General features: G+C 31.8%; 3 protein-coding genes across 5 annotated transcripts; 2 read left to right on the forward strand and 1 right to left on the reverse strand.

Annotated features, from left to right (window-relative positions):
• Nucleotides 1-3,792: 3,792 nt before the first annotated feature.
• On the reverse strand, nucleotides 3,793-5,706 carry LOC110640866 (BI1-like protein). Its single transcript, XM_021792393.2, has 4 exons — nucleotides 5,358-5,706; nucleotides 4,648-4,761; nucleotides 4,334-4,491; nucleotides 3,793-4,212 (listed from the first exon to the last, which is right to left on the reverse strand). Exons 1-4 carry the CDS (start codon nucleotides 5,623-5,625, stop codon nucleotides 4,006-4,008), a joined length of 747 nt encoding a protein of 248 aa, XP_021648085.1. The 5' UTR covers nucleotides 5,626-5,706; the 3' UTR covers nucleotides 3,793-4,005.
• Nucleotides 5,707-6,537: 831 nt separating this feature from the next.
• Nucleotides 6,538-10,132, forward strand: LOC110640829 (pentatricopeptide repeat-containing protein At5g18950). Of its 2 annotated transcripts, XM_058145035.1 has the most exons (4): nucleotides 6,584-6,690; nucleotides 6,809-6,830; nucleotides 7,268-7,401; nucleotides 7,487-10,132. In XM_058145035.1, exon 4 carries the CDS (start codon nucleotides 7,538-7,540, stop codon nucleotides 9,503-9,505), a length of 1,968 nt encoding a protein of 655 aa, XP_058001018.1. In that variant the 5' UTR covers nucleotides 6,584-6,690; nucleotides 6,809-6,830; nucleotides 7,268-7,401; nucleotides 7,487-7,537; the 3' UTR covers nucleotides 9,506-10,132. The 2 variants fall into 2 exon arrangements, with proteins under 2 accessions (XP_058001019.1, XP_058001018.1); XM_058145036.1 differs by lacking the exon at nucleotides 6,809-6,830 and having other exon boundaries at nucleotides 6,538-6,690.
• A 1,181-nt stretch (nucleotides 10,133-11,313) lies between these two features.
• On the forward strand, nucleotides 11,314-14,864 carry LOC110640828 (protein FAR1-RELATED SEQUENCE 7-like). 2 transcript variants are annotated; one of them, XM_021792347.2, is made up of 3 exons: nucleotides 11,314-11,545; nucleotides 11,638-11,683; nucleotides 12,322-14,864. In XM_021792347.2, the coding sequence occupies exons 2-3, from the start codon at nucleotides 11,640-11,642 to the stop codon at nucleotides 14,687-14,689; spliced, it is 2,412 nt and encodes an 803-aa protein (XP_021648039.2). In that variant the 5' UTR covers nucleotides 11,314-11,545; nucleotides 11,638-11,639; the 3' UTR covers nucleotides 14,690-14,864. The 2 variants fall into 2 exon arrangements, with proteins under 2 accessions (XP_021648039.2, XP_058001017.1); XM_058145034.1 differs by having other exon boundaries at nucleotides 11,314-11,683.
• Nucleotides 14,865-18,528: the final 3,664 nt, after the last annotated feature.

An 18,528-nucleotide genomic window follows, 5' to 3' on the forward strand; every position in this document is an offset into this window, starting at 1 on the left:
TATCTAAATTTATTTGCTTATCATTCATAATTTTATCATATAATTTGTGGCGAGTTCACAAGCCACTGCCATATTTCAATATAAAGAGATTATTAATTACACACGATGCATATATACCATCTCTTATAGTTATATGAAATTCATACTCCATATTACAAAAAAGGCTCACTTGAGGGAGCATTATTTTATATGCACGGGAGTGTCCTATAATCTTTCTAAATCCATCACTATATAAGCAAACTATATAAGCAAACGCTGAATAATTTATTAGGCCATTTAGAAGATGTTAGTAGTATGCCCTAGAGCATATCATTTTGTATGTATCTTGTACATATTTTATTAATAAAAAGATAATTTCACTTTTTCGTTTATATAATATATTTATGTATAATTGAACATGTCCATTGATATTTTGTTAGAAATTCTATTCTTAAGTTGTTAAGAATATGAGTGACAGTATTTTTAGAGTAAAGTATCATAAATTGGTTCACAATCGATGATACTTCACAAAGGTCATGACTTATCCAGAAAGATTGTAATCATGTTTGTTCCCAAGGTATTTATATGAGATATAAATAAGATGGAGTGATGAGTCTCATGCCACATAACAAATATGATAGGCACTTATACATGATAAGTAAGCCGAACCAGTGATGCTTATGACAAACACATGGAGTTTACTCTTGTCAATGCATTGTCATATATCATATCAGTGCATATAATCTTTAGACCTGAGATAACACAGTTATCTTGTATATAGGTGGTTTGAGTTTAATACTGCTTTCATACTTGTACTGTGTATGGGTATATGGACATGTGTTGGCTCCTACTAGTTATATATGAAGATAGATGTTGATCAAGATGGAATTCGTTACCCTAAGTAAATAGGGATAAAATCTTATGTTCATTTAATTGTTCTTGATGTTTTAAGTTTCTGGCCAGGACAGATAGATTTAATCAGAATAGAGTTTTTGATAAGAGAATCTAATTAATCAATAACTGAAATTAAAAGAGAACATAATGTTCATAGCAAATGGGGTTTGACATTAACTATGACTCCAGCTTGAATTGAGATTTTGTTACGGAGAGATTTTAGTGCATGGCAATATATGATTAAAAGTTTATTTAAGGTATTTCTTATTACTGATTAGGTGGCCATGACATACTATGCTAAGTGTCAACCATGGTCTATGAGATGCCTGAAATGATTTAGAGAAATCATTTACGGTAAGAAAGAGTTCTAATGATATTAAGAGTTAATATCATTTCTCATTGCCAATAAGTAATTAGCATAGTAAGTCACACATCTACACAAGCTAATCACTATTTAAAATGTGATTTAATTGATTAATTAAAGAGTTTAATTAATTAATTAATTAAAGAAGTTTGGTTTGCAATAAGATTGCAAAGTCTCTAGCATGACTTGAAACCAAATTTAGGTTATTAGATGTATAGTATAAATTAAATTTATATTTAATTTGATTAAATATGAATTTAATTATGATAAATTAATTAATAGAGATTAATTAATTAATTAATTTATATTTAATATAAATTGATTTAAAGAGGAGAAATTATAATTTTGGGTTGAGAACTCAAATTAAAAAGTATGGGCAAATTGGTCTTTTCACATGGTGATGACAAATTGGTCTTTTTATATGGTGACATGTGGCACCATATGATCTTGCCACTTATCTTCCTATGATAGAAGACCACATGTTATGATTTAAATGGAGCTTGACACTTGACTTCATAGGATTAAATCAAACAATAACAAGATGGAATTTTGTGATAACATATGGCAAAGGGAGGTAGTAAGGGTTTGACCTAAGTATATAAAGAAAAGTAATAAAGAAAAAATTACTCCTCTCTCTCTTTTCTCTCAAGTTGTTGTCACTTTTGGTTTCTCATTCTCCTCTTCAATTTCTCCTTTGATTCAAGGGAAAGAATTTTGATTTCCACTTGAATTAAAATTATTAGAAAGTGTTTCTAACTCTCAGTACATTCATACAACCTTCACAAAATATAAACCTCATCTCAAAATTGGTTGACAAGGCTTGAGAAGCCAATCTAGGGGTTGCCATTGCAACTTTGGTGTGTGCTTGTGGTGGACAAGCTAGAGGGACAACATTTGGGGTCCTAAGTATATTCTAGGAGTCGAGATTGCATTAATTGTGCATCAAGAGGTTAGTAACTAAAAATCTCTCTTTTAGTTAGGGTTTAATTGAATTAAATGTTAATTCATAATCTTTAATGACAAATGAAATTTTAATGCATGCTAAAATATATTTTGGTATGCAATTGGGCATTGAAAATTGATTAAGATCATAAGACACTTGATATGGTGCATGTAACCTTAGAAATAATTTTAAAATTCAAGGTTCTAATACCCTTTAATCCACCCTTCCACTCCTTCAGAAGATTGATTCATCAAATCAAGTTAGCGTTTTGCATTTTTTTTTCTTCAATCAATCGAGAGTTTCTTATGTGATCACCATGGCGAGAAGTCTAGATGGTGAAGCTTGATACCGCCTTCACTTTCCCCTTCTGTAACCATCCCAACAGTGTGGAGTGCAACATCCACAAGAAGCTTTCCCTGGGCGAAGCCAAATGCAGCGTCTGCCCTGCAAGCTTCTCGACCTCCATATATCACCCCTTTGACGGAGCCAATTGACATATACAACGAGTGGATTGATGAGTGTGCTGGGGTTAATTAATGTTCTCTGTAATAGATCGGTCTTCTACAACTCTTTAATGGATCGTCGTAGCCTATATGATTACTGTTTTTTCTTTTTCAATGAGTTCATTAATCATTTAGGTTAAAAAGTTTGTAGTTATTCAATATCTTCAAAGGGCTAATAACATAAAAAAATTTATTGATTAGTTTATGAATGATATAATTATCAAGATCTATCTAACATTTTAAACAATAAGATGAGAATAATTGAAGAGTTTTAACCTTGATTTTAAATATTGTAAAAAGTATCATTCTCCTTCATTTATGTCTAAGTTGAAATTAGTTAATTATACTTTAAACTGAAATATTAAATATTTCAAATCGTAAAAGAAAATTATTTTTATTTTCTTTTTATTTTTAAAAGCACTTTCACTGAGAATATGAAATACTAGATCTCGTTTAAAGAATAAGAGTATTGAACCACTAATACAAAACACCCGTTGATTATTTTTATTTTTTTAATGATAATATATATAACTTATTTGTCATCACTAAATTTTTAATTTTTTACAATTAATTTTTTACAATTAAAATTTCTCTCCCTTGTTCTCTCCATATTACAAAAAAAAAAAGAAACATTTTTCCATTATTTATTAAAATTTTAACTGATCAAATATTCTCTTTTTTTCTTCCTAAAAATGGCTTTTCTTCTCTTGTAGAATCTCTCAGTCCAGGTGAAAGCTTCAGAGAGCTTCTCTTTTTTTAATTTTTGAAAAATGGAGGATTAACTCTACACTACTTCTTCTGTTATTTATAGGGACTTTTTATAAAAGATAGACGAGATGCTGAGGCTTGCTCTCCTCTCCTGCTTTTTTTGGCCTCCCGCGGGATTTGTTAAGCTAGAAACGCAGTTTTTAATAATCGAAATTGGCATTTCATTCACATTACCAATAGAGCTTGTGAGCAACCCCATGAAAGCTGAGGAAGCTACTAGGATTTACTTTAGTGAATAATAATAAAGCAGCCTCAATCTTCTATTCAATCCATTCCACCATGTTGTGGTATATCATGCAAAAGAATTAAAGGAAAAAAAAAGCAGATAAATAAACCATGAATTAAAAACAATTCTAACAGCAAATCAATTTACTATAGCAGAGTTGATTGAGGTAAATGCAGGTCACTAGGATTCTGCATGAATCAACAACACTCGTCACTAATAGAAGAGTACGTTCACCACAATACCAAATATCCACAATCTTAACTGAAATTAGCTTTTATGAAGATGTAATTTGCATGCCAACCAGGCTGATAAAAGTATCCTGTACAAACTAATTGTTTCTTTGACTCAGAACCCGCAAAATGGATAGAAACAGATTGAGAATGTCCAGGTAGAGAGCAGCAGAGGCCAAAATATACTCATCATATGAGAAACGCTTGATCAGGTTGTCAGTGTCATAAATAATATACCCACAGAAAACCAGAGCACTAATTCCACCATAGATAGCTGTAGATGTTGAGCCAAGAGGGAAGAACATCTACATGATAAAACATAAAAAAGTTAAGACAAGAAAAACATAAATTCTCCAACATCCGTTAAACAACTACTGTATTCATGGCTGGATGGCTTCAATAAATAAAGGCAAATGAGAATCTAACCTGCATAAAACTGGTTAGGATGAGTATGATGAGACTGGTGAATAAAATTGGTCCCAAAAAGCTGAAGTCTTGCCCCTTCTTAGAAGCCCAGAAAGTGTATCCAGTTAGTGAGCAAACCACAGCCGAGGTTAGAATTAGTGCTTCGAGCACAATTTTCCCTGAAAATAAACAGAACAAAAGAATAATCAGATCATAATAGTGAAAGATTTGTATGTTATCAGATAGGGTTTGAAAAAGAATTGCAACTGTCCGTGGAAATGTCAAAATGCAACACATGACAGAACTTCCAAACTGGGGAGAAAGAAGATACTGACCATCTGTATTAGCACAGCTTACACCAACCAAAAGGCTTAGCGACACAGTGAAGAGTCCAAGGACAATCAAGTTGACAGGGTGCTTCTGGTGATAAACGTGCAATGGCCATAACACTGCAATTTTTGAGTTCATTGTAGAGATAAAGCACAATAATTTCAGCAAATTTAAACTAGAACCAATAATCTATTAGAATTTATAAAAATATGAAAGATTGTCATTGTACAAAATTAAAACAAAGAGAAAGGAAACAAGGGATTTAATAGACACAAGCTGCAGGTTTAATCTGATGTTACCACTTATGTGTGATAAATTGCTAAGAAAAACGAACCTATTACATAATCAATGCTAACCTTATCTATCATGTCATCATCTTCAAACCCAAGAAAACATCATCCAAAAACAATAAAGAGTAAATTGTTAAGAAAAAGAAAACCTAATAAATATCAATGCTATAAAGAGTCACCCAGTCTATCATTTCATCACCTTTACCAAAACCACATAAGAAAGTTAATGAATTTAACAATTTCAAAAAGATTCTATCAATTATTCAAGCCATGATCATCAAATTGAGTATCAAATTATTCCCCCAAATAAAAAGAAGGACAATTTATATAGCCTAGCGTCAGATCACATAATAGACAAAAACAAATTCAATTCCACAGATCAAAATTGTGCAAGGAGAAATACGAGATCTGAATTGCTAACGTACATATGAAGGGCGCGATGCAAAGGAGTAGAAGGAGGCCAGGACTGTCACCAAGGAGAGCATTGATAGGGGTGTAGAGGACGGTGACGGCAGAAACGATGGTGGTAAGCACCAATTGGACAGCGAGAATGCCATAGACCTTACGAATCAAGCCCCATCGCAGCTGATTCTCCCCCAGACCCAAACCAGGGTACAACGTCTCTCCATTTCCGGCTTCGAGATCAACCTCCTTCCCTAAATCCTTTGTGCTCAGGCCCGAGAATCCGTACATCTCTTCCTTTCTTTCTCAATTCCTTGACTCTTCTTCTCTCTCTCTCTCTCTCTTTTTTTTACCTCATGTAGAAATAAAATGCCATCGACATATTAACGTGACATGGCAATGTGGTTAAAACTGTGACCGACAAATGGGATATCTTTAAAAAAATGAAAATCATTTTCCACATTTTAAATTGGAAATTGAGATTTTGAAGAAAAAGCTTGTTCAATATATTGTTTTCATTTTATAATTTTTTTTTTATTTTTAGATGATTTCAATACAATTTAAAATTTTCTTTCTTAATTAAAATTAATTTCTATTAAATTTAATGAAATTTAAAATAAATTTATAAAATTTATGTAATAATATTTTAAAATTAAAATACCCTTATTAAAAAATTTATTCATAATTATTCACTTTTTATTTATATCACCTTTTAGTTGATTTCTTTATGACTTTGGCTGAATTTTTTTTTTCTTTTAAATGTGATGCATGATGTCAAAATTCTATTGGCTAAAGAAGAATATGGCATTTACTGTTGATATGTTTAAATAATTATATAAGATATTTTATATTTTTATATTAAATTTTTAATATGTAAATTTATTATGTATTTAGTAATAACATCATTTATATTATTATATTCTTATATTGTGAAACGCGTAGAGTTATTTTATATTTATTAATATATTATTAATTAATTTATATATTTATTAAATATAAGATTTTTTTAATAGAGTAAAAAGTTATATAATTTTTAATTTTGCCATTAAAAATTTTTGTTGTAAAGTTATACTAAATATGAACTATTTAAAATTTAATTGTATTTTAAATAATGTAAAATTTATTTTTAAATAAATTATAATTCAAATTTATTTGAAATGATTTAGGCCAAATTATTTAAGCCCAAGCCCTGTCATCCACATCAGACATTGAAGTACGAGCGGAAAAAAAAAAAAAAAAACCCCTTGCCACCTCCTGTAGGATGAGCCGCTGAGGAATCTACCATAGACAAAGTACCCTCCTCCTCCTCCTCCACTTTGCCCTAATTTCGCTGCCTATAATTCCCGGCCGAAAAAGGTATAATGAAATTCTCTTATTAACTTCTTAATTACTTTCTCTAAGCAAATTGCACCCGCTTCTTTTCTTTATGCTCTCTCTCTACCCTTTTCGATTATGGGTTTCCATTCGAGTTCAGGTCTCTTCCCCAATATCAGAAGGTAATTCATTCTTTTTTCTCTTACAACCCTAATTTTTTATTTGATCTTTAAAGTTAGTTCCTTTCGCATCATTTGCCTTCACAATTTTGCTGGTTTTGATTAGATGCGGATATTGGACTGATTCGTTCCTTTGTCTTTATCTTCAATTTCTCCAGTTTCTCCTTTTTTTTTTTGGGTTGGGGTTTGTTTTAGGGGGGGCGGCTCGCCGGGCAGGCGGAGGCTGTTAGTATGCAAATTTCTCTATTTGGTTGCTTAGGGAATGGGAAAAAAACCACTTGGGAAGTTTTTTGCTTCTTCTTTTTACTATGAGCTTAATGGGAACATCCATAAAGAATTCATTACTTTCTGAGCTGAAAATTGCATTTTAAACATTGAATATTTACCATTTCTCCTTTTGCAATTACACTATCTTACTTTTGCTGTAATTTGCATTTCAGCATTGCATATTACTAGTGAAGCTGTGTGTTTTTGTTAAGCCCAAACCGGTGTATCATGGTAGTGCAAACATGCTATTCCTCCCTTGGCACAGCCTTTGAAGCTGTGGAGCTTAGCTGATTCCATTTGTATGCCTGTAAGTTTGATTTCTCGTTTTAATCTTCTCTGCATAACCAATGGCTTTCTTTTTCATCGTTCTCTGTTGTGTCTTCTGTTTGTAGCTGTAGAAGAAGAAAACTATTAGTGGGAAGTAGTGAAATCTGTGATATTTCATGGCTCGAGCTCCATCATCTATTGTGATTTTCTCTCGCCAAAGGCCTTGTAGAACCTGCCGAAACTTTAGTACCCAAATCCGAAAACTTACTGTGGAACGTAAAGAAATTGAATTTATCAGCGAAGGAATTAAACCAAATCAGAATCATGAACTCCCTCAGAGCGTGAACCAACATTTCACTGATGTGACTAAAGAAGTTGCTAAGATAATGAGAACAAAATCCAACTGGGAGCAAACTCTTATGTTGGATTTTCCTTCCTTCAATTTTACCGATCCCCAGTTCTTTTGGCAGCTTTTGAAGCAACAAAACAATGCTTTTCTCTCGCTAAGATTCTTTCATTGGCTGCATTTGCATTCCGATTTTGTGCCTGACCAAGTTTCCTGCAGCGTGCTTTTTGATTCGCTTTTGGAGGCTAAGGCTTGCAATGCAGCAAAATATTTTCTTCAAGTTTCGAGTTTTACTCCCGAGCAGGGTTCTTTGGAGCGCTATATATGTTGTCTTTGTGATGGTGGAATGGTGAATGATGCACTTGATGTGTTTGTGAAGTTTAAAGACATTGGAATTTGCCCATCAATAGCGACATGGAATTCAGCTTTACTGGGTTGTCTTGTTGTCCAGAGGACTGATCTTGTTTGGAAATTATATCATGATATGTTGGAATCCAGGGTTGTGGCTGATATTGAGACTGTTGAATATCTTATTCGAGCCTTTTGTTATGATGGTAAATTTATGAAGGGTTATCAACTTCTAAGACAGGTTTTAGAAGAGGGGTTAGTCCCTAGAAATATTGCTTTCAATGCATTGATATCTGGGTTTTGTAAGCTGAGGAATTTTGTGAGAGTGTCTGAGCTTCTTCACACAATGATTGCCAAGAATTGTGCTCCTGATATTTATACATATCAGGAAGTCATCAATGGACTTTGCAAGAATAAAATGTTGCTTAATGCTTTAAGGATTTTCAATGATCTTAAGAATAGAGGTTATTCCCCAGATAGGGTCATGTATACAACAATGATTCACGGTCTTTGTGAGATGGGATGGATTCGTAATGCTCGAAAGCTTTGGTTTGAGATGATCAATAAGGGCATTCTTCCGAATGAATACACTTATAATTCACTGATTCATGGGACTTTTAAGAATGGAGAATTTAGAAAGGCTAGGAAACTGTATGATGATATGCGTGACAGAGGTTATGGTGAAACCACTGCAAGTTACAACATGATGATTACACATTTATGCTTATGTGGAAGAACAAATGAGGGTTTTGAATTGTTTAAAGAAATGGCGCAAAAGGGAATTATTAGAGATGTGATCTCATATAATGCTGTTATTAACGGCTTTTGCAAAAAAGGGATGATGGTTGAAGGTAAAAACCTGTTAAATGAGCTACTGGCACACGGTATACAGCCATCATCTTTATCTTATATTCCCCTTATTAAGAAGTTATGTGAATTGGGTGACATGAAAGAAGCGAAACAATTGTGGAATGATATGCAAAACAAGGGTCTGAAGCCAATGGCCTGTGACTATGATCATTTCATTTCCGCATTGTGTGTACGAGATCATGTAATGGACGGGATGGATTGGCTAGTTGTGATGCTGAAGAATAAACTCAGACCAAAGAAGAAAACTTTTGAGACATTAATTAAATGTGTTTCTCATTGTGGAAGGTTAGATGTTATGTCTAGGATAGTTTATTATATTAAAATGGGCATATGCAATTCTCTGGTCTGGAAATTTGATATGAAGAAAATGGGCTGGAGAAATAAACGGCCTGAAAGCTTTTTCAAGGTGTACACTAGAAGACGTACCAGAAGTGTTGGGACTAAGAAAGAAGAGTTGGCAAAAGCTTCCAAAAGAAAAAGCTTGTTCAAAGTGTACACTAGAAGACGGACCAAAAGTACTGGGACTAAGAAAGAAGAGTTAGCAGAAGGTTCCAGAGGAAAAAGCTTGTTCGAGGCCTAAACTAGAAGACGGACCAAAAGTACTGGGACTAGGAAAGAAGGTTCCAGAAGAAAAGATGCAAAAGATTCTAGAAGAGGAGAGCCGTTAGAGGGTATTGCGGCTACGCTGCTGAAGCAAAACAGAATAACATGTGAGAAGAAACTTATAAATAAGAAACAGAAGACGAAAGGGAGCATGAAATGTATTGTTTTCTTTCTGACATAATTGGTAGGGCCATAGACCTCTCCTCTGGAAGTTCTCTTGATAGAGTGTTCTTGTGTTAGAAGGTTTGGGTTGCTTTATTTAGTATTGAAGAGAAGAGTATGAGACTGCTGTAATTACTGGAACTCCATTTCTGGAGGACTAATTCAATGCAATTCCAAATTCTTCTTCTCAATTAAACAGCTTACAGTTCCTAACCATATCAAGACTCTGCAAGGATAATACCCTTCGTCATGAAACATGCCTGGACAAGATCCTGGAAAGAAAATAAATTGGGCGTTTTCAAGTTTTTGTTTGTAACACCTATCAAGGAATGATATGCAATTTGCCATTCCATTGTCTCTTTAAAATATTTAAGAAAGTCTTCTCTGTGGAATTATTATTAGTTGAATTAATGCCTGTTATCAGCTACTTACTTGAGGGTTATCTTCAGTAATCGATACATGTGAGACAGCATCTGTGCATTATTATTAATTCACCTTTGGGCAACAATACCCAGAAATAAAAATACTAATGAAAAGGCCGAAATTTAGTGGTTAAACATTTGCAGACGCTATGATGTTATGCTGGTAGTGGTGGTAAGTGACCAACAATTGAAGGAAATATAATTATAATTTTGAATTGTGAATTTTTAATTATTAAAAAATTGATTTAAAAACTGCTAGATCAATATTTAAAGTTTAAAAATTGAAAATTAACTTTAATTATTAATTATTTTTCTCTTTTACCTCAATATATGCATATAATAATTTTTCTATTACCATTATTTAAATAAATATGGAAATGATTAGCTTAGTTGGTCTTCTTATATTTCAAAAGTGTAGAGAGTTAAATTCTTGAGTCTCTCCATCTACCTTTTCTAAAATTATTCACTTTTACAATGAGAATAAGAAATGGTTACTTATATTGTATAGTTCTCGGTTATAACCGATTCATTATACCTCATTTGAATTAAAAAAAAAATTGAAAATACTAGAGAATAGAATAAAAAAGTAGAACAGTAACATATTAATGATTTTTTTCCTTGTTCAATTGAATTGAAATTGACCATTTTATGGATTTTTTTTTATTTTTAGGCTATGTTTGATTTAATTTAAATTCATAAAATTTTGTAGAATTCAATTAAATTTTATATTTTGTATATTTTGTTTTAAAAAAAATTAATTTTAATTTTAAGAAATTGATTATAATTAAAATTAATTCCTATAAAATTTGATGAAGTTTTATTTTTTACTAAAAAAAATATTTGATGAAGTTTGAAATAAATTTTATAAAACTTACATAATAACATTTTAAGACTAAAGTACTCTTATTAAAAAATTTACTCTCAATCATTCACCATCTACAGTTAGACAATTGCTTATTACTTGATTCATATATTTGTTGATTATTATGTATTTATTAGGTATAAGATTTTTTTTTATATAGAATAAAAATTATATAATTTTTAATTTTATTATTAAAAATAAATTTGAAAATGAAGATAAATGAATTTAAATTAAAAATTATATAAAATTTAATTGAATTTTTCAAATAAATTAAAGCGCAAGTAAATTCCAGGTTTGTGGTTAAATTGACTAAACGTAATGAAGGATTTAAGCCCAAGCGGGGTCAACCCAATTGACACAGAAGTGCAAGCATCAGCAGAAAGGGAAAGCCAAAAAAAAAAGCCACTTGCTGCCTCCTATAGGCCGAGGAAAGGGGCCAACCTCCTCCTGCTCCTCCTTCGGCTTTCTAATCACCTGAGATTTGCCAGCAACAAATCTACCATAGACAAAGTACCCTCCTTCTCCTCCACTTTACCCTAATTTCGCTGCCTATAATTCCCGCCAGAAAAAGGTATAATGAAATTCTCTTATTAATTTCTAAATTACCATCTCTAATCAAATTGCACCCCCTTCTTTTCTTTCTGCTTTCTCTTCCCTTTTCAGATATGGGTTTCCATTCGAGTTCAGGTCTCTTCACCAATATTAGAAGGTAATTAATTCTTTTTTCTCTTACAACCCTAATTTTTTATTTGATCTTTAAAGTTAGTTCCTTTCACCTCATTTGCCTTCGCATTTTTGCTGGGTTTGATTGGATGCGGATATTGGACTTTTTTGATTCGTTTTCTTTATCTTTATCTCTGGTTTCTTCAATTTCTTTTTTTTTTTTCTTTTTTTGCGAGTAAGCAAATTTCTCTGTTTGGTTGCTGAGGAAACAAATTTTTCCACTTGGGCAAGTTTTTTGCTTCTCCTTTTTACTATGAGCTTAATTGGGAACATGAGTAAACAATTCATTATTTTCTGAGCTGAAAATTGCATATTTTATATTTACGATTTCTCTTTTGCAATTACACTATCCGACTTTTGCTGAAAATTGCATTTCAGCTTTGCATATTACTTTTTAGCTACATTATCAATCATGCATTGAAAATACACAAGCTGGTTGGCTAATGGTTAGTGCCAAGTGCTTATTTGATCTCCACGTATTTAAGGGGGGAAAAGAAGAAGCTGCTACTTCCACTTTTTTCGGAGAGAACAATTTTCTGATTGCTACCCAACAATGCCTGCTGCTGCAGATTTTTTTTTGGCTTTTTTTTTTAATTTCTATTTTTGTTGCTTCTGTAAATGCAGTTCAGATGCCAATCCCAACAGTGAGGAGTGTGGAACTGCCATGATTGTAAAAGCATATCCACTAGGTATGGTTCGAGTTAACAATGGAGTCAATGGAGGGGATGGAGGGGAGTCGAGGCTTGAACCTTGCATAGGTTTAGAGTTTGATTCAGCAGATGATGCACGTGAATTCTATGGAGCATATGCAATGCGAACAGGATTCAGAATTAGGACTGGCCAGCTTTATCGATCACGAACTGATGGTTCAGTTTCTTCAAGAAGATTTGTGTGCTCAAAGGAGGGTTTCCAGCTTAATTCAAGGACAGGTTGTCCAGCATTCATAAGGGTGCAAAGACGTGACTCTGGAAAATGGGTGATTGATCAAATCCATAAGGACCACAATCATGAACTTGGACTTGTGGATGAAAGTCATCCACCTATTTTGCAGCAGAGAACTCCTAAAGCTAAGAAATCATCAGCTGAGGTGTCTCAAAGGCCAAAATTCAAACCCACTGATGTGTCTCAAAGGCCAAAATTCAAACTGATTGAGGATGTTGATAATGAGAGGCCATGCCCATCTGGCGTTATTAATGTCAAACGACTTAAAAGGGGAGGAGATGAAGGTCCATTAAATGCTGAACCTTATGCAGGTCTAGCATTCAATTCAGCTGATGAAGCATACCAATTTTACCAAATATATGCAGATGGTGCTGGATTTAGAATTCGGATTGGTCAGCTATTTCGTTCAAAGAATGATGGGTCTATTACATCCCGGCGATTTGTGTGCTCCAAGGAGGGGTTCCAACACCCTTCAAGAGTAGGCTGTGGGGCATTTATGAGGATTAAGAGGCAAGAATCTGGAACTTGGATAGTGGACCGTCTTCAAAAGAGTCATAATCATGATCTTGAGCTGCAAACAGGAACTCAACAGAAAAGTTATAATACTTCAAAGAAATTCATAGATGATGCAAATGGTGATGTAAATGATGGTTTGGACTCTGTAGACATAGCTAAAATATATTATGGTAGTCCGAGCAGGGGAGCTCGAGAAAACAACATTGGAAGTGATTGGTACAAATTGCTTCTGGATTATTTCCAAACTAGGCAAGCAGAAGATACTGGATTCTTTTATTCAGTGGAGGCTGATAATGGTAGTTGCATGAGTGTTTTCTGGGCAGATGGCAGGTCTAGATTCTCATGCAGTCAATTTGGTGATGCCATTGTGTTTGATACCTTATACAGGAAGAGTAATTATGTAGTGCCATTTGCAACCTTGGTTGGAGTTAACCACCATAAGCAGCCAGTTCTTCTAGCTTGTGCTCTAATCGCCAATATGTCAGAGGAGTCTGTCACTTGGCTGTTTCAGACATGGCTTAGAGCTATGTCAGGATGTCGACCTAAATCTATTATAGCTGATCAAGATGCAGCCATCCAGCAAGCAATTGCAAAAGTCTTTCCGGGGACTCATCATCGTTTATCGATGTGGCAGATTAGAGCAAAGGAACGAGAGAATTTTAGGTCAATGACCGAAGAATTCAAATATGAATATGAGAAATGCATCTATCAAAGCCAAACATCTGTTGACTTTAAAACCATGTGGAGTGCACTCATCAACAAATATGCGCTGAAGGAGAATGCTTGGCTTAGAGAAATGTATGAAAAGCGTGAAAGCTGGGTGCCACTGTACCTAGGGGGAAAATTTTGTGCTGGCATTCCCGTAAGTGAAGGTTTGGAATCATTCTTTGGTACATACTTGAATGCTCAAACACCACTTGCAGAGTTTATTTCACGATATGAGCAAGGCCTTGCACGACGTCGCGATGAGGAAAGACAAGAGGACTTTAATTGTTATAATTTGCAGGCTTTTCTACATACAAAAGAACCAGTAGAAGAACAGGGTAGAAGGCTTTACACACTCACAGCGTTCAAAATTTTTCAAAATGAACTGCTACAGTGCTACAACTATCTAGGGATAAAGACTTATGAAGAAGGGACCATTAGCAGATATTCAGTGCGGAGGTGTGGGAATGAGACTGAGAGACATGCTGTTACCTTCAGTGCATCCAATCTAAATGTGTGTTGTAGCTGTCAAATGTTTGAATTTGAAGGTATTCTGTGTAGACATGTTTTGAGAGTCTTCAATCTGTTGGATATAAGGGAAATTCCACCTTGCTATATCTTGCATCGGTGGACAAAAAATGCTGAATATGGGACTATTCGTGATATTGAATCTGGTGTTAGCCCTCAGGAACTCAAGTCCTTAATCATGTGGAGTTTGAGAGAAACAGCCTGTAAATTCGTAGAGGCTGGAACAACATCTCTTGAAAAATACAAAATTGCCTATGAGATAATGCGAGAAGGTGGAATAAAACTTCGCTGGCAAAGGTAAGCACTGGGGTCAAAAGTCAGGTGTCATTCTAGGGCTAAATTTTGTAGTTTAAGCTTGTTTTGTATGTATATATATATATATATAATATACATTTTTTACTTTAATTTTTTGCTAGTGTGACTGAATACTAATGACTTACAAATGGATAATGAATGTAATTCTGCTTCTTAAATCACTTCATGCTGTGCTTGGATAGAGAGATGTAATCACAATTGAGATAGTATTTTTTCTGAAAATCTTCATACAATTATTCTTCCGTCTCCTTTATGGAAGGCTCATATGTAGATCTGGCCACGGTTCTGGGTTGAGAAAGGGAAATGAACCGGAACTGGACTGGTCCTAAGTGGTTCCATCCGTTTCCACTTCAAGATAGTTTAGAGCTGAGTTCGGTTCAGTCTAATGGCTATTTCGATTTTTGAGTGTTTCAGTCCACGTGGAAGCTCATTGCGTCCACTAATATGGTTCGAATTGGACTAGATTGCCAGACCGTACCACTAGTTTAATGTTGCAAAGTGAAGGAACTGAAACTGACCTCAATATTTATTCAGGACTAGTTCGAGCCCATGAACCGCTATCAGGGCTAGGCTCGGATTTGAGTTTAACTCAGGCTAGGCCCGGATTTGAGTTTAGCACAGGCTAAGCCCGTTCTGGTTCAAGGACTAAACGGGCCCGTCTTAGTCTACTCAAAGGAATTTCTTCGACTTAGCCTGTTGATGGTACAGTTATTACTGACGTCGCTTTAGTTACGGTGTTGCAGATATTATTTTTTTTATTTATTTTTTAATATGATCAATAAATAAAAAAAATATTTATATTAAAAATATATTCAATTTTAATTTATAATAATATATAACTATTATACTTAAAAATTATAAATAAAATTATTTTTTTAATAATTATTAAAATCATTTAATCAATTTTTAGTTATTTATAAACTAAATTTGTATATTTAATTAAAAGTGAATAATATTCTATTTGAATTGAATAAATTAAACTATACCGCCTAACTTTAGTAACTTTAGTAATTCAATTTGATTATCTAAATTTAGTAATTTAATTTGATTTTTAAAATAATTTAGTCCGATTCGATTTCATATTTTAAGAATTTTAATTATTTTGATTTGGTTCGATTTTGAAGAGAAAAAATTAATTGAATAAAATAAAATAAAATTATTTTATTTATTTTTAAATTGATTTATTTTTATAGAGAATCTATGGATTATATGTAATTTTTTGTATCTAAATTATTTAATTTTATTGATTAATGGTTATTAGGTTCAAATAAAGATTAAAATCAGATTAAATAACTTGAAAATAAATCTAAATTAAAAAATTAATCAAAATTTAAAAATTGATCAGTTTGAATCGAACTAAATCAAAATAGAGCGATTTACTTCAATTCATTTTTTATTTATTTCAATTTGGTTCGATTTCTAAAATATAATAATTCAGTTAATTCAGTTTTAATGATTCGGTTATGTTCAGTTCGAATCAAATGCTCAGCTCTATATTTAATATACTAAATAACTCTAAATAAATATTATGAAAAATTTTATAGATATTATTTTTTTTAATATTTTTTACATAATAATAATAATATTACTGTTTTAAAATAGTGATTTATAAAAATAAAAAGATAATGTAAGCAATATTAGTAAAATAGATTAACAACATAATATGAAATTTTGATATTTTATTTGTATAATGTTAATGTATAAAGTGAAAATCATTATATCACAAAATAAAATTATCAATAATAATAACTAATGTAAATTTAATAATAAAATAAAATAATAAAAAATTAAAATAATAATAAAAAAGAAAAAGAAAAATTAATTTGAATTTATATGCTTTAAAAATTAAAAGGATAAAATAAAATTACCAATAATAATAACTAATGTAAATTTAATAATAAAATAAAATAATAAAAAAATTAAAAAATAATAAAAAAAAGAAAAATTAATTTAAATTTATGCACTTTAAAAATTAAAAGGATAAAATAAAATTACCAATAATAATAACTAATGTAAATTTAATAATAAAATAAAATAATAAAAAAAATTAATTTAAATTTATGTACTTTAAAAAGTAAAAGATAAAATTATACTTTTATTGTTACTTAGAAACAGTAAAAAGATTGTTTGTTTTAGTGTTATATATATATATATATATATATATATATATATATATATATATATAATAACTAGACTGCCAGGCAATGCTGGGAAGTAGGGGTATGCAAACGGTCGGTTTGATTCCGAATGGAATCAAACCGATAAAATCGAAAATCAAAAATCAAAATTTTTAAAAACCGAACCGAATCGATTGATAAGAGAAAATCAAACCGAATTGAACCTATTTTAAACCGATCAAATTAAAATTTATAAAATTTCATATTTTTAACATTAAATCTAAATAATAAAAACATAAAAACAAAAAAATCTTAAGGTTCGGTTCGGTTTTCTTTGATTTCGGTTCGATTCGATTCATTTCGATTCAATTTGATTCGTTTTTTTTTATTTCCTATATATATTAATAATTTCGGTTCGGTTCGGTTTTTTTGACTTTTTTATGAAAATAACACAACCAAACCGATTAACCGAAATTATCAAAATTATAAACCGAACCAAACCGATTAAATTTTAAAACTGAACCGATTGAACCGAATTAATCGATTCGGTTCGATTTTTCGATTTAAACCAAAAACTGCTCTCCCTACTGGGAAGGGGAGGAACTGAAACTGGCCCCTCCTTGCAGAACCATTGATTATGGTTGGGCCCAGATTGGAGTAATCGGACCAGGCCTGATCTGAGTCGAGGACTGAATCGGCCACTGGCCAGATCTACTCACAAGGATTTCTTGACCCAGCCCGTTGATGGTACAATTAATACAAAGGGAAACCTGAACTAAACTTTAGTTGTGTAATTCTGACTTCCCTGATTTTGATCACATCTTCGCAAGGGCCAGCATTAGCCCTTGCCATTTTCCCTTCTTCATATAGTCTGATTTGGAGCTTCACCTGCAGAGCGATCTAGACAAATGCAATGCGCGTCTCACTGCAAATGCAGAAACATGTGCTCCCATCCAACAAAGGTTCAACTGAGCATTCAAGCAAAATATGCCTTATGCCGCCAATGTTAACGCATGGTTTTAACTTTCACAAATACAATAGTATAAAATTGATCTATTTCAGATTGTGCAAAGATAATAATAATAATAATAATAATAATAATAATAATAATAATAATAATAATAATAATAGGTTGGGTCGTGACATAATGATTCGGTTATGTTCGGTTCGAATCAAATGCTCAGCTCTATATTTAATACACTAAATAACTCTAAATAAATATTATGAAAAATTTTATAGATATTATTTTTTTTAATATTTTTTACATAATAATAATAATATTACTGTTTTAAAATAATGGTTTATAAAAAAGAAAAAGATAATGTAAGTAATATTAGTAAAATAGATTAACAACATAATATGAAATTTTGATATTTTATTTGTATAATGTTAATGTATAAAGTGAAAATCATTATATCACAAAATAAAACTATCAATAATAATAACTAATGTAAATTTAATAATAAAATAAAATAATAAAAAAATTAAAAAAATAATAACAAAAAAAAGAAAAATTAATTTAAATTTATGCACTTTAAAAATTAAAAGGATAAAATAAAATTACCAATAATAAAAACTAATGTAAATTTAATAATAAAATAAAATAATAAAAAAATTAATTTAAATTTATGTACTTTAAAAAGTAAAAGATAAAATTATCCTTTTATTGTTACTTAGAAACAGTAAAAAGATTGTTTGTTTTAGTGTT

This window comes from Hevea brasiliensis, chromosome 4 (genome assembly GCF_030052815.1).
Source record: "Hevea brasiliensis isolate MT/VB/25A 57/8 chromosome 4, ASM3005281v1, whole genome shotgun sequence".
NCBI lineage: Eukaryota > Viridiplantae > Streptophyta > Magnoliopsida > Malpighiales > Euphorbiaceae > Hevea > Hevea brasiliensis.